Source organism: Apteryx mantelli, unplaced genomic scaffold, assembly GCF_036417845.1.
Source record: "Apteryx mantelli isolate bAptMan1 unplaced genomic scaffold, bAptMan1.hap1 HAP1_SCAFFOLD_177, whole genome shotgun sequence".
NCBI classification, from domain to species: Eukaryota; Metazoa; Chordata; class Aves; order Apterygiformes; family Apterygidae; genus Apteryx; species Apteryx mantelli.
Genome location: NW_027118530.1, coordinates 128782 through 151557, shown reverse-complemented (window position 1 = coordinate 151557; position 22776 = coordinate 128782). Strand labels below are relative to the sequence as shown.

The 22776-nt window shown below is 50.6% G+C and overlaps 1 protein-coding gene across 1 annotated transcript; it reads right to left on the bottom strand.

Annotated features, from left to right (window-relative positions):
- Positions 1 to 7180: 7180 nt before the first annotated feature.
- Positions 7181 to 9287, bottom strand: LOC136995917 (uncharacterized). Its single transcript, XM_067316913.1, has one exon. The coding sequence runs from the start codon at positions 8839 to 8841 to the stop codon at positions 7297 to 7299; it is 1545 nt and encodes a 514-aa protein (XP_067173014.1). The 5' UTR covers positions 8842 to 9287; the 3' UTR covers positions 7181 to 7296.
- Positions 9288 to 22776: the final 13489 nt, after the last annotated feature.

Genomic DNA, 22776 nt, shown 5'->3' with positions numbered 1-22776 from the left:
GATCTTCGGGTCCAAAAGAAAACTCTCTAAAGCGGACCAGGCGGGCCAAAGAGGTCCCTTCTTTGCGCCACGCTTCTTTCCTCGCACAGACGTCGGCCGCCTCTGCCCGCTCTCACGGTATCCCCTACCGGCAAGGACACGGCGAAACGTTTCGGAAACGACGGCGTTTCCCAGAAGCGTTTCCGCCGCCTTGGGAAAACGGCCGAAGGAGAGGCTCACGCGGGGCGCGTAGCTAGAAAGAACGCTCCGCACAAAGGCCTAAAATGACCAGCCCGGAGCAGGGATCCCGGGCTCTCCGGGAGCGCAGGAGTTCTCACGTCCTTACTGAGCAGAGACCGCTGCCCGTGAAACACGAGACGCCGCAGCGACGCCGATCGTTGGAGGGAAGCCTGCAATAAGAGCGAAAGAAAAGCAGACGTTGAGGACAAAGACCAAGTTACGAGCCCCTCGCGATTCAGACACGCTTCTAGATTTACCGCCTATTTCAAGGCGCGCCTTCGGCAATTCCGTCCAATTGATTTTCCCCGAAGCCCGAGACGCGGACGAAACGCCTCTCAAAGGAAGGTACGGCATAACCGCTCTGGCCTATAAACTACCGGTTTCGACGCAGGAAAAGCACAGGGAAAGCACTAGCGTTCCCCCCAAGAAACCACGTCCAAGCGGACCGATGAAGTAGGCCCCAAGTCTGAAAGCGGACCTAAAGGAGCCCGTTTGGCGGTCGCGAGCTGGAATACACCGTTCTCCTTCTCACTAACAACCTCCCGTAGAGACCGGCAGCTGTACAGCGCCTTCTACGCTACACGGAGGAGTCGGATAGCGGGCAGATGCCGCGTCCCGAATGCGCAACTAGAGATTGGAACGCACGGACGTAAACAAACGCCCGTGACGTAGCGGAGGTCTAGCGTATTCACGTTTACCGTGCGTCAGTTCTCCTCTGCGGACAGGCCGTTCCATCTTCTTTACTCGTTAGCTGACAGACGCCCTAGGAGAAAGCAAAGAAAGGAAGAAATTCAAAAGGAAATGAAACAGATCGGAGGGAGCCTCAAAGGCTTTGATCCATCCCCCCAGGCAGCCGAACCACCTTCGCAAAGGCACACCTCAAAAGACACGTCCTTCCGGGATCGCTGCACAGCCCAGCCAGAAAAGAGGAACAGAAACAAACAGAACGAGAAGGCTGCAGAGGGGGACGGAGGGCCGGAAAGGAGCCTGCTGTCCAGCGATGGTATTTTACCGCTCCTTGCGCGTTAGCAGCCCCTTTCAGATGCTTAAGCCCAAATTCTCTCAGCCCTTAACAGCTTCAGTACCCGCGGCACCTAGTTTTTCCACGCTCTCCAGTCTTCCTCGCTCTTTCCCGTCTCGGGCGAAAAGCCTCCCAGACCCCGTCTGCACTTACGCGCTTCCTTAAAACAGGATCGCCGAAATCAACCGAACGGGCTGAGCTGCTCCTCTTCCACTCGCCGGCCCTCAGAACGTCAGCCTGCAAACGAATCGGACCACCGAGGTCACCGGCAGAGTCTCCTTTCGGAGCTCGGCCCCCCCCAAGCTTTAACGACGGTTTCCCAAGCGGGGCAAACGCAGGGCCTCCCTTCGGCCCCGGAACGGTTTTTATCGCGGGCTCCCAAGTCGCCGTTACGACACTAAGCGGCAAAGCAAGGCAAAGACAGCTGGGGTCGCAGCTTACCCACCTAGGCACGAAAATTCTTCTTTGAGGCCTCCCTCGCTGCTTTTGCCAGGTAAACACACCAAAACAAAGCTCCCGACAGGCAGCTGAGGCTTCACATGGACCTCGGGGCCCCGCTAGCAACGGCGACGCCGGAGCCGCCGGGCTACCAGGCGCTATTCCCCCCCCCTCCCCTCCCCTCCCCTGCCCTGCCGGCCCGCGAACCGCGGCTTATTACTCACGAGTCCGGGAAGGACGCCGCCGACCTTCCCGCGGCCGAAGGCTCCTCGTCAGGAGCGGGCAGAGAACCTTTCCGCCGGCATTCGGAGTCTCCCGGCCGCTCTCGACACCCGATAACTTGCCGAGAAAGGGCTGAGGGCGGGAGCCTGCAGTTCTTCACGGCAGCACACAGTCGTTCCCCGATGTGCCGAACGCCTAGCATTAACACAATTTAGAAATACAAAAATACCACCGCTACAGGGCGCAAAGCCAAGCTGAAATTTCGGCAGCCAAAGCAAACCTCTGCGCGCCCGACAGAACGAGCCACGTGCATCGGCGCCTACAGCTCCTCAAGGCTAGCGAGGCCTCGTGGGCGACGTTCCTCTGGCAGGCTGCGCAGCTGAACTCCCCCGTGTCGCCTAAGAGTCCGTGACGTGACGTATTCAAAGCTCAGCAGAAATTAACAATCCAAAGTTGTTTCTAAGCACAAAAGCGGATCTACTACACGAGAAGGAAGGAGTCCTAATTCCGCAAGGCTTTACCTTTTCTTCGAGCTGCCGTCTTCCTGCTGCCCCAAATACCATTGCCAGGCAATTAACCTGGGGTCGCGCTAAATGAGCCTTCCTCTTCGTTTTACAATTCGCACGCTTGCCTCTCCCTCTCTCTCTGGCCACCTGACCGCCGTTCCCCGAAGACGGGAATTTGCCGTCTTGGAGCTCTTAAAGCACGACGCTTCACAGATGCAGAGAGTCACGCGCACGGAAACGGATGGACGCAGCGTCCTTTCCGTAACGCGTACGCACCTTCCGTTAGATGTCGCTCATCTGTTATTCCGATCGCTATTACCGGCGAACCTTCCTCACCGGGAGGAACGGGCTTTCCCTTTCGGGGCGACGGAGACGGCTCTCGCTCGGTTCCCTTTAATTTTATTACTTCGGCTCGCTTACGTTTTTCTGTCTCTTCAGCTTCAGCCGTGGCAACGAATCTAAAAATTAAATATCCTATCTTTCCTTTTCTACGTACGCGTGTACGATAACAAAACAAAATACAAATGACCGAAGCAAAACTAAGGCAGCTACGGTTAACAAGAGGCGCAGGGCAGCAACGGGTCGCTTAGTCCTCAGCGCTGCCTCCGGGAGGGAGGCCGAAAGAACGAACGTTCCGCATCAAGAGTTACCTTGGTTACCCGGGCCAGAACGCCTCCTACTGTCGCAGCTTCTGGGGAGATCGAGGGTCCGCTGCTGCATTTTTGCTTCCTCCTTTCAGCCCGCCCCTTCGGGAGTAAGCGCAAAAAACCGCTCGCTCGTCCGGCTTTGCTCTTTGTCAGCATTTGCTATTGTCGGTTCCGCCTCTGTAACAAAGACAGAAAATTGCATTTCGCTTCCAACAAAACACTTCGATTTACACGCGTTCTTTTTCTCTTTCCCGTGGTTTTTTTTTTTTTTTTCTTTCCCCCCTTTCTTTCTTTTTCCTTCTTTCCCTCAAAGGAAAGGTCTTAATACACCGCTTTGCATCGTACGTTACGGGGTAAGCCGTTTGGAAACACTACAGGGCCGACGCCGCGCCGCAACCCTGCTCCGGGGCCCGCCTGCCCCCCCGCTCCGCTCCGCCGCGCCGCCTCCGCAGGGGCGAGCGCGTGCCCCGGCCCGCGCTGCCAACGAACTGGCGCCCTAAACGCCGCGCACGCAAAACGCAAAGTCACACCCGCGCTCCCGGCGCGGCGCCGGGTCCCAGCCCGCCCCCCCACTCGCCCCGCACCGCCGCCTCCACGCAGCGACGGCCGCAGCGGGCAGGATGCAGCCCGACGCCCCCCGAACCTATGCGTTCGCCTCACCCGGGGGCCCCACATCCATCACTCCACGCCACCTCCGCACTCACCCGCCGCCGCCGCCGAGCGAAAACGCCCTCCCTGCTCGCCGCCATCTTGCTTCCCCGCCGCCGCGCATGCGCCGCTCGCCAACGGACTGCGGCGGCAGTGACGCTTGAGCACCGCGCACGTGCCGGCTCGGACAGCGCGGGGGGGGGGGAGCGAGGGGAGCGGGAGGGGCGGGGGGGAGCGAGGGGAGCGGGAGGGGAGCAGAGGGAGCCCGAGGGGCGGGGGGGAGCGAGGGGAGCCCGAGAGGCGGGGCGGAGTGCGAGGGGAGCGCGAGAGGCGGGGGGGGAGCGTGAGGGGAGCAGGGGGGCCCGAGGAGCGGGGGGGAGCGTGAGAGGAGCCTGAGAAGCAGGGGGGAGCCCGAGAAGCGGGGGGGAGCGCGAGGGGAGCCCGAGAAGCGGGGGGGAGCGCGGGGGTGGGGGGGAGCGCGAGGGGAGCCCGAGAAGCGGGGGGGAGCGCGAGGGGCGGGTGGAGCGGGGAATCCCGAGGGGCGGGGGGGAGCCGGGGAGCCCGAGGGGCGGGGGGGAGCACGAAGGGAGGCGAGACCCGCAATGGCATGCTCGCGCCGCGGCGCTGCAGCCGGGCGGCTCACGCGTGCGAACCGCAGCCCGCCGCGGCAGCCCGGGACTCCCAGCGAGCGCCCCGAGGCTGCCCGAGCCCGTGGCCGCTCCAAGAGCACCGGGAAGGGGCGACGAGCACGCTCCATTCGCTTACCCGTTACCGAAACGGCGGAGAGCAGCAGCAAACATGGCGACCGGCACTGAGCATGTGCGCGCCGGCTGTCTGCGCATGCGCGCCCCCCCCACAGGGTGCAGTACCGCTTTTTGGACACAGGGTGGCAGCAGTGAGCGCGGCGGAACGCTGTGCGCGTGCGCGCCCCCCCCACAGGGTGCAGTACCGATTTTTGGACACAGGGTGGCAGCAGTGAGCGCGGCGGAACGCTGTGCGCGTGCGCGCCCCCCCCACAGGGTGCAGTACCGATTTTTGGACACAGGGTGGCAGCAGTGAGCGCGGCGGAACGCTGTGCGCGTGCGCGCCCCCCCCACAGGGTGCAGTACCGCTTTTTGGACACAGGGTGGCAGCAGTGAGCGCGGCGGAACGCTGTGCGCACGCGCGCCCCCCCCACAGGGTGCAGTACCGCTTTTTGGACACAGGGTGGCAGCAGTGAGCACGGCGGAACGCTGTGCGCACGCGCGCCCCCCCCACAGGGTGCAGTACCGATTTTTGGACACAGGGTGGCAGCAGTGAGCACGGCGGAACCCAGTGCGCATGCGCGCCCCCCTTTATCGTGCCGTACCGCTTTTTTGACGCCCCGAGGGCAGCAGGGCGCGCGGCCGCCCCCGGCACGCGCACACCGCTGCAGAGCCCCCCCGCCCGCCCTTTGCAGACATTTCACCACCCTCGCCTCGGCTCATCTGCCCTTATTTACAGCGCCTGCTGCGAGGCGCAGCGTCGCCGCGTGTCGTGCTCGAGCCGCTGCTCCTAGAGGCTTCAGTAACAGCGCTTTCCTTTGAACATCGTTGCAAAATACTCCACAGACAAAAAAGAGTCAGAGGCTGCACTTAAAAAAACAAAACGAAAACAAAAAAACCACCCACCTACTTAACGGGACAATTTGCAAGCGTTCCAAGAAGCAGCCGTTCTTCTTTAGAACTTTCGACCTCTCGCCTTTACTGATCGTTAAACAAAATAAACAGCCCAAAGCAAGCCGCGCTATTTGCTTGACAGACTGCTCGGTTTTTATTATTAAACGGTACGAGATGCTGGCACGCGGCATGTCTTCTTCGGATTCTTGGGCTGACGTTCCTTCGGCCGCACGCACGCGGTCAAAGGCGTCTTTTTCACGTCCCGCCGTCAGGGCCTCCCCAGCAATTCCCGCAGCGACTCCCCCCTCGGGACAAACAGCTCGAGGACACGCACGGTCTTGCTAAAAGAACGGGGGTGGGGGGGGGGGGGAACAAACGCGTGCGCTGAGCGCGGCACTCGCAGACCCGATCTTCGGGTCCAAAAGAAAACTCTCTAAAGCGGACCAGGCGGGCCAAAGAGGTCCCTTCTTTGCGCCACGCTTCTTTCCTCGCACAGACGTCGGCCGCCTCTGCCCGCTCTCACGGTATCCCCTACCGGCAAGGACACGGCGAAACGTTTCGGAAACGACGGCGTTTCCCAGAAGCGTTTCCGCCGCCTTGGGAAAACGGCCGAAGGAGAGGCTCACGCGGGGCGCGTAGCTAGAAAGAACGCTCCGCACAAAGGCCTAAAATGACCAGCCCGGAGCAGGGATCCTGGGCTCTCCGGGAGCGCAGGAGTTCTCACGTCCTTACTGAGCAGAGACCGCTGCCCGTGAAACACGAGACGCCGCAGCGACGCCGATCGTTGGAGGGAAGCCTGCAATAAGAGCGAAAGAAAAGCAGACGTTGAGGACAAAGACCAAGTTACGAGCCCCTCGCGATTCAGACACGCTTCTAGATTTACCGCCTATTTCAAGGCGCGCCTTCGGCAATTCCGTCCAATTGATTTTCCCCGAAGCCCGAGACGCGGACGAAACGCCTCTCAAAGGAAGGTACGGCATAACCGCTCTGGCCTATAAACTACCGGTTTCGACGCAGGAAAAGCACAGGGAAAGCACTAGCGTTCCCCCCAAGAAACCACGTCCAAGCGGACCGATGAAGTAGGCCCCAAGTCTGAAAGCGGACCTAAAGGAGCCCGTTTGGCGGTCGCGAGCTGGAATACGCCGTTCTCCTTCTCACTAACAACCTCCCGTAGAGACCGGCAGCTGTACAGCGCCTTCTACGCTACACGGAGGAGTCGGATAGCGGGCAGATGCCGCGTCCCGAATGCGCAACTAGAGATTTGAACGCACGGACGTAAACAAACGCCCGAGACGTAGCGGAGGTCTAGCGTATTCACGTTTACCGTGCGTCAGTTCTCCTCTGCGGACAGGCCGTTCCATCTTCTTTACTCGTTAGCTGACAGACGCCCTAGGAGAAAGCAAAGAAAGGAATGTTATGGAAAATCAGGCTCGCCGGCCTCCATAACAGGGTCCGACCCTAGGTTCCTGCTGAGGCAGAAGTTCGAAGTCAGATTGAAGAAAAATAAAATTTAATGACATATGTGTGGTAATTACAGCTCGAGCTGGGTGCCTCCAAAGAGGGACCCCGAACAAAGAAATCCCTGGGCAATTATACCCTTACAATCTAAATTCCCCACCCCTTAAGCGATAGTTTGGACCAATAGTAATAATTACAGCTCGATTCTTCCCCTTCTTCGCTGGGCCCCTTCATTGTCTCTAGGCAGGCCGCTGCTTATCTTCAAGGTTGGCTACTCCTGCTGTCCATGTAACTTCTTTATCCCTCCAGCTTGAACCGGCTCTGGGGCCCCCCTTTTACTTTTCTAAGTAAAAGTTCACAGCAAGTTCACAGCCTGAGGCCTAAGGCTTCAGCAAATCTAGCTACTAATGCTAAGCAAGTTATGCTAAGCAATTAATTCTAGACAGCTTCAGTTCAATATTCTCTAACAGTCCTCCCTTTGTTTTTATTAAGCATCCCTGCTAATATGTTAAGCAGAGTTCTCGAAGCCTTTCGAGGCGTACTATCACTCTCCATAATCTTATATACAATATGGTTGTAAGCAATAGGCATAACATGGTCAAACTTAACATAACTATTACTGGGTGCAACATGTGATTATAGATCCCTGTTGCAGTTGGTGACCATCCCAGAAGAGTCTCCCACCAATGATATTCTCCATTCTTCTTCACTCTTTCCAAGATATGGAGTATCTCTTCCGCATCATGATGAACAGTGATTAGAGTTTTTTGTCCATTATTTCGGATGCGTTTTAACAGTTGACACAGGTCATCATGTTGTAGTAGTTTCTGTACCAATGTAAGGTTCATTCCGATGGGGGTAGGTAATAAATCTTGACTTAAGGTATAATTAGATTGTATTAATTGATGAGACACAACAGGAGCTGAATAATTAAAGTCACAGCCCATAACTTTAGAAAAATTACAAACACAAATATTTGAATGATTACTTGTGTCTACAGTAATGTTATCTATGAATATAAGATTACAGAGAGTTCTCATACAGACACACCCTTTTCCAATATATACAAGTACAGTTTCAGGGGTTTCATCAGGGTGTATTTCAAAATGACAAACATTTTGTTCCGTATCAAGACAAATGTCTTGAGCTTTGATGGTATTACTCTCACAAATAAATCCTTGTTGTTTCCGTACAACACATGCGTTAACATCAACAGTTTGCCATTTGTTTCTGTTTCGTTGAGCCCATACTCTATGTTCTATCGGATAGAGTATAGTCCCGTTGTGGCTTAATCCCAGCGCAATGATCGGGTATATGGTGTATACCGAAGCATTGCGTATTGTTAAGACAAAAGCTGTGGCCTTATTATCGATGGGGTTATAAGTAAAATTGACTAAGTACCACCAGGACTGGAATTCTTTTTCAAATTTAGTTGCATTATCCCAAATTACCTTTCGAATTTCAGTGGGTAAGGTGCCCTCTTCACCTTCCCTTATGATTGCTGCTACCATAGATTGCATCCACAGTTGCGCTTGGATACAACTGAGAGCTAGAGAAACATTAATTTGGACTGCACCAAGTGCATCCACAATCAATTGGTGGTCCCTTTCGTTAATTCCTTCCCACTGAGGCAATACATCAGACAACAGCCATTGGTTAGTTCCCAGTGCTAATAGGGAGGACCGAAATGGGTGTTCTAATTTGTTTAAGTCACCTGTTGTTGTGCTCAATTTATTTACGAGTACCTCGGCATCTATACTATTTAAGACTCCCAATCCTGTTCCTATGATACCGGTTACATCTCTCCTTGTTTGTCTTGAAGAGGCGAGGGTTCGTCCACGTAGCCATGCTAACCATCCTGTATAGGACGTTCTTAGGAATGGTGAACAAGCTGGTTTGATTGTAGAGATATTAATTTGCATTAACAGTTCTATTCGTTTAAGAGACCATGATGGATTAAATAACACTTGTTGTTGACCCGTATTTTTAACTACATATGGTCCTGCCTTTACTATTATGGGAGACACTTTACTCGAGGGAGTCATTCTGGATTGATCCAAGGGAGTCAATTTTGATTGATCTGAGCTAACACAGGAGACCCAGGCTTCTATTTCTCCTTTGGCAGATACTGATATACAACACTTTTGGTCAGTTTTACACTGTTTTTTTACAGCATTTGCTTTTAGTTTCTGTCAATACTGTTTCATGTAAGTTTGCTGACATACAACAAAAGGTTAAATTGAATTCATTCGTTCCTATCCCTGAATAACTAAACCAAATTTGGTTTCCTTTGGTATTGTTTTCAGTATAATTTTGTATATCATAATTATCTTGTCTTATTAACTGTATACTTATCCATCCGGAACTTGTGTATAGAAACAATATTAGGCACATCCACGGAGCATGCGTGGTTGTCTTCATTGCTCTGTAGTGACACCTGCTGTACTCACTTCTTGGTCTGCCATTCGTGTCACGTGTGAGTGGTAAAATCCAATTCTCTTTCCCTAGGATTTTAACAGTGTAATAAGAACTTAACAATACAGTGTAGGGTCCTTCCCATTTTGGTTCCAATTTACTTTTTCGTGGGAATACTTTTACCAACACTTTATCTCCAGGTTGTATATTTTGCACTTGTATTTCGGGTGGTGTAGATTGATACCATTGAGCATATTTTTTAAGATTTTCAAACCTTTTTTGCATACCTATAACATACTGGGTTAGCCGTTCGTTCATCTCCGTCCAACAGGCTGGTCTTAGCTGGGATATAAGTTCCTGGTATAGCCAATTGATGCCCAAATAAGACTTCTGCTGGGGATAATCCTACCAGTTGTCTAGGGGTTGTTCTAATTTCCCACAGCACTAAGTTTAAGGCGTTAGGCCATTTGAGTCTTGCCTGTGTACATACCCATGCTAACTTGTTTTTAATAGTTCTGTTCTTTCTCTCAATTTGTCCTCAAGACTAGGGATGATAAGGTGTGTACAATTCTCTATGAATTCCTAGCATTTGATATAATTTCCCTAAAACTCCTGCTGAAAAGTGAGAACCCCTATCTGAATCTATAGTTTCTGGGACTCCATACCTAGGGACAATTTCTTTTAACAAGGCTTTAATCACTGCAGCCGTATCTGCTTTGCAGGTAGGAAAGGCTTCCACCCAGCCGCTTAGTTGATCAACTATCACAAGGAGATGTTTAAATCCTTCTGCTGCTGGCATGTCAGCATAGTCAATTTGTAGACGCTGGAATGGAAAATAAGCCCTTGGGCGGCCTCCTCTGTTAATCTTTGGATAAGTATCGTTAAATTTTTGGCAAGTTTGGCAGGTTGTTGTTATGCATTTCGCAACCACATGCACTCGGGAGCTGCTCAGGTTTGTAGAATACATGAGGCAACAGTTGATGCTCCTCCATGTCCATGATCATGATATCACCTATCCGTAGAAAGTAAATACCTTAAGGAAAGGATGGGCTTACCCCTGATAGTCCAAATTCCTTTTTCATCTTGAACTGCTTCCCACTTTTTCCAATTCTCTTTCTTCTTCTGTGGCACATACACAGTCATTGGGTGACCCAAAACTACAGGTCGTGTTTTTCTAATAAGGGCTGCTGTAGCTGCTATCGCTCTGATGCATCCTGGAGTGCCTTTGATTACCGCATCTAGTTGGGTGAAGTAATAGGCCACTGGCCTACGCTGAGGACCTAGTTTTTGACTGAATACTCCACTTGCTACTCCGTCGTTCATGAACAAATAATTCACATGGCTTACTATAATCTGGTAGTCCTAGAGCCGGGGCTGAAACCAACACCCTTTTTACAGATGTAAAAGCTTTCTCTTTTTCTGGAGTCCAGGTCAAAGGCTCTGTCTCCTCCGTTTTTGTTGCCTGGACCAATGGTTTGGTAAACTCTCCCAACCCAGGAATCCATGGCTGACAAAATCCTACAGCTCCTAAAAATCCCCTAAATTGCTTTTTTGTTATAGGTCGGGGTATATTGAGAATTGTCTTTACCCGTTCTGGATCAATTAATCTGTGTCTTTCCTTCAAGATAAGCCCCAAATATTTTACCTCTTGTTGACACAGCTGGAGTTTGGACGGAGATGCTCGATGCCCTTTCTCTGCAAGAGCATTACATAGAGAAATAGTGTCTTTCAAACACGTCTCGTAATCTTTACTTGCTAATAACAAATCATCCACATATTGTATTAACACTGAATGTCCTGGAAGTTTGATATCTGCAAGATCATTTTTAAGTATGTGTGAAAAAAAGAAAAAAAAAAATAGTCAGAGACCCAGTAAATCCCTGTGGTAGTCTAGTCCAAGTCAATTGTTGTCCCTTCCAAGTGAAGGCAAAAAGATCTTGGCTGTCCTCAGCTACTGGTATACTAAAAAAGGCTGCTGTTAAATCAATCACGGTAAAATAAGTTGCCCAGTGGGGTATCTGTGGTAATATAGTTGATGGGTCAGGAACTACTGGATGCGGAGCGATTACATGTTGTTTTACAACTCTTAGGTCTTGTACAAACCGATACTCCGGATTGCCATTTAGAATCCTGCCTATTCTTTTTAACTGGCAGAATCGGGGTGTTGAATGGGGATTCACAAACTCTAAGGATACCCAATTTTAGATGGTGATCATTTTGCTTTTGGATACTCTTCTCTGCTTCCTTTGGGATAGGGTATTGTTTAACCACAGGAGGTAATCCCCCCTTTGTTTTGATTGAGACTGGACTAGCTGATTTCAATAGTCCAACATCCATTCCTGAAGAGCTCCATAACTTTCCAGGAACTGATTCTAAACCTGTCGGAATTTGCAGATTAGTTAACTCTGGTTCTGATGTCTCAGCCAGAACACCCCCCCTTTCCCGCCCAACAACGGTTTACATCCAGAATTGAGTGTTTTTCATCTGGAGTGAACAAGGCTTCAAGGAGCATTTGCACACACACACACCCCCCAGGCAGGATCATATGCCCACAGTATTCCTCTTACAATTTATAACACTTTCTCTGGATCTTCCCTAAGCCTGGGAGTTTGTTGACTCCATGCAATCAAATCTTGGGGCCCCCAGGGTCGGTAAATTCGCGTTGTAGCTACCCGAGGTGCCCCGTCCGGACCTGGCGGGGGCACTCCTGGCACAGGAACGACATGCAAAGGGGCTTGAAAGGCAGAGGGGGAAGGCAAGGGGGGGTATAGAGAAGTTGAAACAGAGGATAGCGCATAGGGTGGAGCAGTTTCCACAAGCGTTTTAGCAGCTGTACTACTTTCAATACTCTGAGAAAATTTTTCTTTGCCCAACTGTCCCATACATACCAATAATCCATTTGTCCGGGGAACCTATCCTGCAAATGGTGACGCAGGAAATTTAACTCCTGATGATCAAAGGTTCCCTGTGGCGGCCATCTGTTACCGTTCTCGTTCTTACCGAGGAGGCACGGGGCCTTCTCCCCAGACCCCGGACCATCACCACACAGACACCAATATGAGGAGTGGCAAAATGGCGTTTAATGAAGCGCGTCCTGCTCTTTTATAATGCTGTAAAGCCCCGCCTTCTTTTCCGGCAGCAGCGCTCCGCCCGTTACGACCTTCCCATGTTCCGCCCCGCAGTGCCTCCCTGCTCATCCTTTTTCCTCCACATCTCCCCCTCTCCCATCAACGTTGTTTCGTTATATCGAGCGGGACGCAACAAAACACGCGGAAGTGCGGTGTGTCTCGACGGGACCGCCATCGGGTGGTTCCTTGCATTAGTAGCTTCGTGAGCGGAGCTGTGTGCTGCCTCCCCTTCTTCCGCTTCTTAACGCAGGCGATGTCCTTGTCTTCGTCGTTCAGGGAAAACCTTAAAGGCATAGGCGGGATTGCTCATTTCCAACAGACTATATCCCCCCCCCCAAAGCCCAGCCATTCCTCCAGAATTTCTCCTTCTTGTTTTCGAGCAATCCAGACTTGGCCCGCTACTTTCAGCAAGGCTTTCTTAACGCAGCTCAGTATTACACACAAGCATAAGCCTATAATTATGAGGATTAGCACAATGCGCAAGCCTTCAGCGAGCAGTCCTGTTAGCCACTGTGGTAGATTGCCAAACAGGTTAGTTAGCCATTCGTCTAATGGCGTTTATTGTGGGCTGCGTGCAAGCTTACATACAGGTGCACTTCGTTTCCACCCCTAGGCTGCGTGTCACACCGCGTGATCTTCCGCTACGCCTAGTCTACCGCTTCTCATGCAAATATCTTGTCTAGAACCTCTTTTTCCTGTACTATTAATTGATATACTCTATGCTCATGTCTATCAAGCAGTTAAGCCGTACATGCCGTAAGCAATAGTTCAGAATTAGCAAGCCGCAGCATATCGCTATTACTACTGTGAGTGCTATCAAGTCTAGTGTTATAAGCCATTTCTAGGGATGCAGTAGTGAGCTGCTCTGTGCGCCTGTGCTCATCTCCTCCAGTATGACTCTGCGGTCCCCGGAATCATGAAGCCGGCGATAAGCATCAATGCAGCCATGCAGCAGCATCCCGTCTGGCGTCGCCCTGTTCAGGATGGAATCTCACCAAGAATGATTAGTTACACCCCAGACCCTCCCGTACGTGCATTTAGGTCAGGTTTTATGCATTTCATTGGAACCCATCTTATCTGCTCCTCCCGTTTTTCCGCAGCATACCCTCTTCCCTGTGATATCCACAAGAGAAGCAACGCTGTGGTCCCTTTCTCATCTGGTCGGCTATTAGCTGCCAGTCAGTGAATGGTATGGACTTGGCAGGGGCCACTCCCCTTTTTGCTCCGCTGAGCAGGTCCCTCTGTTTTTCGACCTCCCGCCTTATTTCCTCTAATGCACGCAATAGGGTGTCGACCAGGGATGTTGTTACTTCTTCTCCGCCCTTCGGCTTCCCTTTCGGCTGTGTCTCTCCTATTGCACACCCCCGCAGCCTGCGCGTAACTTCTCGCAAGCCCCCGCCTTCCTCGTCGCTGCTATCTTCTCCGCTCTCCTCCTCAACCGGCAATCTCACCCGAACCTTCCTCCCTCCTTTCAAGGTCGAACTCTGGTCTCTCTGCTCTGATGGGCCGTTACCCTTCCTCCCTCGCTGCAGTGCCTGACTCTCCCCGCCTACAGCACCCTCCTCTGCCGGGGCCCACGGCAGCAGGGTCCTATCTTCCTCACTAAGCGTCTTCCTCAAAACTGCGCCAGGCACGCAGTCCTCGGGTTCGGTCCCGTCGACCCCCCATCCCTCTCTGTCTTGTGCGAGATCTTGCCAGGGATACACCGGAGGCGGCTCCTGGGATTCCACTGGTAGGATCACTGGAACCTCCCCGCCTCCACTCTCCCGTTCTTTCGCCGGGGCCTCCCTCGCGCTCCGCAGGAGCATTCTTATCAGCCCCCACACCTTTAACTCCCTCGCGGATCCCCCGTTCATCGGGAACTCCGCCAGCGCTGCTGTGCATTGCAGCCACAGTTCCTCCCGCAGAATCTCCATAGGAGAAGTAATCGCTCCCTCCTTTACGAGCCTCTCTACACACGCTCGTATCGCGCTCGCCTTCAGCGGCGCCCGCCATTCCTTGGCGCAGGCCATTACTACCTTACATATGGCCTCCATAGTTCCGGATCCGGATCCCTTCCTCACGCTCCCGGCGCCTGCGCCGGCCGAGCCGCCTCCTCGGTATCACGTCGGGGTCACCACTTGTTACCGTTCTCGTTCTTACCGAGGAGGCACGGGGCCTTCTCCCCAGACCCCGGACCATCACCACACAGACACCAATATGAGGAGTGGCAAAATGGCGTTTAATGAAGCGCGTCCTGCTCTTTTATAATGCTGTAAAGCCCCGCCTTCTTTTCCGGCAGCAGCGCTCCGCCCGTTACGACCTTCCCATGTTCCGCCCCGCAGTGCCTCCCTGCTCATCCTTTTTCCTCCACAGCCATCGTTCTGCCGGGTTACCATCCTTTGTCAGGAACAGCCAATCCTCCTGACATAGTTGGATCAACCCCCCCCCCCTTTTTTTTTTCCTCTTAGGTTCTTGGTACCATCAATCTTACTCTAGTTTTGCAGAATTTCGGCTAAGGGCGTCCCCTTTTCTATGCCGAATTTATTTCCCATATTGAGTTCCTGAAAAGTGCATCTTATGCTGATCAGGCAGCACGCTTCCTTATAATATACCTTTTTTTTTTTTCTTCTCTCTCAGCAACACCAGAATTTAAATTTTCATTACCCCCTGCAGCCGGCATGATTACACTCTCTCACTCTCACTCTCTCTCTCTGGGAACCGCACTCACACCACCTGAGTCTTTAACTGCTAGGACTGCCGTCCCTTCGCAGTGGGCGGCTCTGTCAGCCAACGGGTGCCCCTTTCGGTTCCCAGGTCATACGCACTCACACCAGTCACAGTACCGGTATCCACACTCACACTAGTCACAGTAACTCTAAGTTAGTCTTGCGGTGCGCCTTACGCTGATCAGCCTGCGCACTCCCCCCTTCCGGCCGGAGTGAGACGGGACTCGAACCCTCTCAAAACCTGGGCGTGGGACTCGAACCCACCCCAAAACCTGGGAGTGGGACTCGAACCCACTCCAAACCTGGGCGTGGGACTCGAACCCACCCCAAAACCTGGGCGTGGGACTCGAACCCACCCCAAAACCCGGGAGTGGGACTCGAACCCACCCCAAAACCTGGGCGTGGGACTCGAACCCACCCCAAAACCTGGGCGTGGGACTCGAACCCACCCCAAAACCTGGGCGTGGGACTCGAACCCACCCCAAAACCTGGGCGTGGGACTCAAACCCACCCCAAAACCTGGTACGCCTTACGGTGATCAGCCCGCGTACCCCTTACAGTGCACTTTGTTACCAAACCAGAATTTAGAATTTAGGCAGGAATTTAAGACTCACCCTCTCGGTGCCTCCCGTTGCCAAAGATCCCAGGTGAACTCACCCGATGGCGCCAGATGATCGTTTGGAGACGAGAGGCCCCGACAGTGGTCACCTAGGGTCCCATCTGGGTCGCCAAACTGTTATGGAAAATCAGGCTCGCTGGCCTCCATAACAGGGTCCGACCCTAGGTTCCTGCTGAGGCAGAAGTTCGAAGTCAGATTGAAGAAAAATAAAATTTAATGACATATGTGTGGTAATTACAGCTCGAGCTGGGTGCCTCCAAAGAGGGACCCCGAACAAAGAAATCCCTGGGCAATTATACCCTTACAATCTAAATTCCCCACCCCTTAAGCGATAGTTTGGACCAATAGTAATAATTACAGCTCGATTCTTCCCCTTCTTCGCTGGGCCCCTTCATTGTCTCTAGGCAGGCCGCTGCTTATCTTCAAGGTTGGCTACTCCTGCTGTCCATGTAACTTCTTTATCCCTCCAGCTTGAACCGGCTCTGGGGCCCCCCTTTTACTTATCTAAGTAAAAGTTCACAGCAAGTTCACAGCCTGAGGCCTAAGGCTTCAGCAAATTTAGCTACTAATGCTAAGCAAGTTATGCTAAGCAATTAATTCTAGACAGCTTCAGTTCAATATTCTCTAACAAGGAAGAAATTCAAAAGGAAATGAAACAGATCGGAGGGAGCCTCAAAGGCTTTGATCCATCCCCCCAGGCAGCCGAACCACCTTCGCAAAGGCACACCTCAAAAGACACGTCCTTCCGGGATCGCTGCACAGCCCAGCCAGAAAAGAGGAACAGAAACAAACAGAACGAGAAGGCTGCAGAGGGGGACGGAGGGCCGGAAAGGAGCCTGCTGTCCAGCGATGGTATCTTACCGCTCCTTGCGCGTTAGCAGCCCCTTTCAGATGCTTAAGCCCAAATTCTCTCAGCCCTTAACAGCTTCAGTACCCGCGGCACCTAGTTTTTCCACGCTCTCCAGTCTTCCTCGCTCTTTCCCGTCTCGGGCGAAAAGCCTCCCAGACCCCGTCTGCACTTACGCGCTTCCTTAAAACAGGATCGCCGAAATCAACCGAACGGGCTGAGCTGCTCCTCTTCCGCTCGCCGGCCCTCGGAACGTCAGCCTGCAAACGAATCGGACCACCGAGGTCACCGGCAGAGTCTCCTTTCGGAGCTCGGCCCCCCCCAAGCTTTAACGACGGTTTCCCAAGCGGGGCAAACGCAGGGCCTCCCTTCGGCCCCGGAACGGTTTTTATCGCGGGCTCCCAAGTCGCCATTACGACACTAAGCGGCAAAGCAAGGCAAAGACAGCTGGGGTCGCAGCTTACCCACCTAGGCACGAAAATTCTTCTTTGAGGCCTCCCTCGCTGCTTTTGCCAGGTAAACACACCAAAACAAAGCTCCCGACAGGCAGCTGAGGCTTCACATGGACCTCGGGGCCCCGCTAGCAACGGCGACGCCGGAGCCGCCGGGCTACCAGGCGCTATTCCCCCCCCCTCCCCTCCCCTCCCCTCCCCTGCCGGCCCGCGAACCGCGGCTTATTACTCACGAGTCCGGGAAGGACGCCGCCGACCTTCCCGCGGCCGAAGGCTCCTCGTCAGGAGCGGGCAGAGAACCTTTCCGCCGGCATTCGGAGTCTCCCGGCCGCTCTCGACACCCGATAACTTGCCGAGAAAGGGCTGAGGGCGGGAGCCTGCAGTTCTTCACGGCAGCACACAGTCGTTCCCCGATGTGCCGAACGCCTAGCATTAACACAATTTAGAAATACAAAAATACCACCGCTACAGGGCGCAAAGCCAAGCTGAAATTTCGGCAGCCAAAGCAAACCTCTGCGCGCCCGACAGAACGAGCCACGTGCATCGGCGCCTACAGCTCCTCAAGGCTAGCGAGGCCTCGTGGGCGACGTTCCTCTGGCAGGCTGCGCAGCTGAACTCCCCCGTGTCGCCTAAGAGTCCGTGACGTGACGTATTCAAAGCTCAGCAGAAATTAACAATCCAAAGTTGTTTCTAAGCACAAAAGCGGATCTACTACACGAGAAGGAAGGAGTCCTAATTCCGCAAGGCTTTACCTTTTCTTCGAGCTGCCGTCTTCCTGCTGCCCCACATACCATTGCCAGGCAATTAACCTGGGGTCGCGCTAAATGAGCCTTCCTGAAAGCCACCTCTTCGTTTTACAATTCGCACGCTTGCCTCTCCCTCTCTCTCTGGCCACCTGACCGCCGTTCCCCGAAGACGGGAATTTGCCGTCTTGGAGCTCTTAAAGCACGACGCTTCACAGATGCAGAGAGTCATGCGCACGGAAACGGATGGACGCAGCGTCCTTTCCGTAACGCGTACGCACCTTCCGTTAGATGTCGCTCATCTGTTATTCCGATCGCTATTACCGGCGAACCTTCCTCACCGGGAGGAACGGGCTTTCCCTTTCGGGGCGACGGAGACGGCTCTCGCTCGGTTCCCTTTAATTTTATTACTTCGGCTCGCTTACGTTTCTCTGTCTCTTCAGCTTCAGCCGTGGCAACGAATCTAAAAATTAAATATCCTATCTTTCCTTTTCTACGTACGCGTGTACGATAACAAAACAAAATACAAACGACCGAAGCAAAACTAAGGCAGCTACGGTTAACAAGAGGCGCAGGGCAGCAACGGGTCGCTTAGTCCTCAGCGCTGCCTCCGGGAGGGAGGCCGAAAGAACGAACGTTCCGCATCAAGAGTTACCTTGGTTACCCGGGCCAGAACGCCTCCTACTGTCGCAGCTTCTGGGGAGATCGAGGGTCCGCTGCTGCATTTTTGCTTCCTCCTTTCAGCCCGCCCCTTCGGGAGTAAGCGCAAAAAACCGCTCGCTCGCCCGGCTTTGCTCTTTGTCAGCATTTGCTATTGTCGGTTCCGCCTCTGTAACAAAGACAGAAAATTGCATTTCGCTTCCAACAAAACACTTCGATTTACATGCGTTCTTTTTCTCTTTCCCGTGTGTTGCCCGTAAAGAAACACATAACTACGAAAGCAGTTATATGCGGTGCTTTATTCAGGGCCCGGGGTCTCAGGGACTCATGTCCAAAGCTGAGAATCCCAAATCCCCGTTTAACTTGGTTAATATTTATAGTGTTCGGTTACGTAACATAATCAACAGAATTGCTAAGCTACATGATTGTTTCCCATTTATAGTTTCTTCAGTTACTGTTGCCAAGATTTGCTTATCATTTACCTAGTTCATCAGATTGTGCTGTACCTAGTTCATCAGATTGTGCTGTACCCAACACCTGCAATTATACCTTCATCTTGTCTACCAAGTATAACCTATTCTAATCAATATAATGTAACCATTCCCCCCTTTGAAAATACTTCAAGTCTTCCAGACTGCAAGGATTTTCATCATCAGTTCCGCAGATTTCCATATTCTTTGGACCGTCTCAAACTGGTGATTGTAGCTGCAATGAATTATTTCCAATGTCTTCATATCTCGGGGGAAGTTCATGATTCTTCCTGGTAACAGCTTTTAAAATTTTCCCCAAGTGTTGCCGTTCCTTATTAACAATATTTTGAATCAAACGCAACACTCCCATAATAGCTAACATAATAATTATAATTATTATACACCATTGAATTAAAGATGCTACCCAACCAGAGATGTTCAATCCAAATGACTTTGCTAAAGCAGCAACCCAATTATGGGCACTTTCTTCTCTTTCTTCCTCAGTTGCATGTTCAATTTGCGTTAGCTGAGACAAATCACGTTCTACCGCGGCTGTAACATTCGGAATATGTACACAACAATGATCAATCTTATCTCGTAAATAACCACATACTCCATGTTCTTTTAGCAACAGCATATCTAATGCCATTCTATTTTGCAGGGTCATTTTTGTGGTTGCCTGTAATTGTAAGTTTATTTCCTTAAATCCTTCTTTAGTCACTCTTGCTAGCCTTTCCGTTTGTCCTAACAACCGGTACAACATTTCTCTATTCCGATAAGTACTAATTGGAGCAAACAATGATTCTAAAGCCCAACCTAACTTCACACCGGATGATGGTTCTTGCCAATCATCATCATCCTTTATTTCTCTCTTCATTATCCATAAATTTTCTAATCTACCCTTAAATGGCGCTTTCTTCCAAATTGGGCAGAGAGTTGGTAACCCTAAAGTTATTTCAGTCACCAACCCATCCAAGGGGAGGTGAGTCGTCCATTGTCCATCACTGGTAACCCAAACTAAATTTCCTGTGCTCCTGATCGTAGTTCTACAATCTGTTCTCACTCCGAATTGTATTACAGGTTCACTCATTGAGTATTTAATTCCTCTACAGGCACAACCTGTCCTTAATGCAAGGACCACAGGTGGAAAGGTAACTTCACTTTCGGGGTGTCACAAGTGTATACTTTTGTACAGTTCTAGACTGGGTGTTTTTCAGCTAACTTTCTTTTGCATTGGATTTTCTTGTGTTTCCTGTTGTGGCGCCTGGATTATTTGTATTGGTTGCATTTCGTCTTTTTCCAAATCTTTTAACTCTCTCCTGGCTCTGTTTCTTTTCTGCATAGGTTCTGATTTTGCAGTAACCTCTAATGCCCTTTTTCCATAATCAAAACTCTCTTTAATCCAAACAATACAGGTGTAGTTTCCTACATCTGTCTTACTTACATTTCGCAATGATAAAATCATAGTACCCCTTCGTGTATCACTATCCCATCGGATTGTAAACCCAGTTGACAATTTGGACTCATTCTTCTGCCAATAGCAACTAATGTCTTGGATTGAACTTCTCATATCTCCAACAAAATCACAAGTCAAATTTACATCCATTCGTTCTTCTATATGTACAGTAGCATATGTATGTATTATTTGAGCGAAACCATTACTTAATCCTACCCAGCATAGTATTACCAAGATGTAAATCTCAGTTTTGTAGGAGTGATCATTTTTACCCCCCATTGTGATGGTACCTTCTTCACTCTGGTATAACGAATCCAATTATCAATTCCTGCTACTTTCACAGCGGTAAATGTTATCAATAGTACCAAATAAAGTCCATGCCACTGTTCCTTTAAAGGCTCCGTTTGCCAATTTCGAACATACGCTTGGTCTCCTGGTTGATTCTCCAACGGCAAAGGGCGATTCCAGATGATCGCGGCACGTAAGGCTGTGAGTAATCTGCTTAAAGAAATTATATAACTATAAACATCTTGATCTCCTTGGAGGTGTAAATCTGCACTTCCCATTCCCTTCGTTGGTGCAGTATATGGCTTACCGTACAGAATTTCATAGGGACTTACAGACAACCCTTCTCTAGGTTTTATACGAATTCTCAATAAAGCAAGGGGCAATGCCTGTGGCCATTGGATTTGAGCTTCCTGGCATATCTTTTTAATTTGTCCTTTTAATGTTTGATTCATCCTTTCTACCTTTCCACTAGATTGTGGCCTCCATGGTGTATGTAAATCCCAGCTAATTCCAAGCATTTCACTAATTTCCTGTACTATTTTAGCTATAAAGTGTGGGCCTCGATCTGAAGAAATTCCTAAAGGTACCCCAAATCTAGGTATGATCTCTTTTAACAAAGTTTTTACTACTTCTCTAGCTTGATTCGTTCTACAGGGAAATGCTTCTAGCCACCCTGAAAAGGTACATACGTATACCAATAAATACTGAAACCCTTTTGATTTAGGTAATTCTGCAAAATCCACTTGCCAATAGTCACCTGGTTCTATTCCCACTTTCAAAGTTCCCATTTGAATTTGTTTTCGTATTACCGGATTATTCTTTAAACATACTGGACACTTCGCATTCACCCCTTTTGCTATTGTTAACATTTGTGCAGATATAATGCTCCGCTTTAAAAACTGCACCAATGCTTCTGCTCCCCAATGGCATTTATTATGTTCAGTTTGTATTATTCGTTTCATAATTGTAGCAGGCACTACTACTTGTCCATTACCTGTTACATACCATCCATGTGAATTCTTCTGTGCCTTTACCAAATCGGCTAATTTTTCATCTTCTTGGGTATAAAAGGGATTTACAGAGAGATGAGCAGTAATCGGGCTTACCTTAGTAGGTATTAGAGCTAATTCAGTCCATACTTGCCGTGCAGCAATTTTGGCTGCCTGGTCTGCCTTCATGTTTCCTTGTGCCACATCGCTGTCATCCCTCTGATGTCCTCGACAATGCATTACAGCCACTTGCTGAGGTAGTACCACAGCCTCTAATAACTGTAAGATCTCGGTTCGATATTTAATAATACTACCTTGAGCCGTCAACAATCCTCTTTCCTTCCATAAAGCTCCATGTATATGTATTATTCCAAAAGCGTATTTAGAATCTGCCCAAATATTCACCCTCTTATCCGTACTCGGTATTAAAGCCCGAATTAGAGCGACCAGTTCTGCCTTTTGCGCTGACGTTCCTGGCATTAATGCCTTTGCTTCAATTACTTCAAGCTTAGTAACCACAGCATATCCAGAATATCGTGTTCCATTCTCAACAAAGCTGCTACCGTCTGTAAATAATGTCCAGTCAGGATTTACAAGGGGAATATCTTTCAGATCTACCCTACTGGCGTAAGTTTGTTCGATCACCTCAATACAATCATGTTCCAGCTCGCCTTCCTCTATTTTGCTACCTAAAAATTCAGCGGGATTCAAACATGTTGTTATCTTTAAAAATATATCATCCTGTTCTCTCAATATTGCCTGATATTTCAACATTCTACTGGATGACAACCAATGACCCCCCTTTTGTTCCAAAACTGCAATCACCATGTGGGGCACAAATACTTCCATTTTTGTTCCCAATGTCAATTTTCTAGCTTCTTGGACTAACGTTACAGTAGCAGCCACTGCTCGGAGGCAAGAAGGCCATCCGGCACTTACCATATCCAACTGCTTGGAAAAATAGCCCACCGGTCTCTTCCATGATCCAATTTGTTGAGTTAAAACTCCAAGCGCTAGTCGTTGCCGCTCATGTACAAAGAGTTGAAATGTTTTTGTCAAATCAGGCAATCCTAATGCTGGGGCTTCTTGCAGAGCCTGTTTTAAGTCTTGAAAAGCCCTTTTACACTCTAAACTCCAAACTAATTGTGGCTCTTTTAAAGCTGCATACAGTGGTTTGGCTAACAGTCCATAATTCAAAATCCAGA

Excerpts from the sequence above, each read along its gene's own strand:
- LOC136995917 (XM_067316913.1), bottom strand. The coding sequence starts at position 8,841 with ATGACTCCCTCGAGTAAAGTGTCTCCCATAATAGTAAAGGCAGGACCA.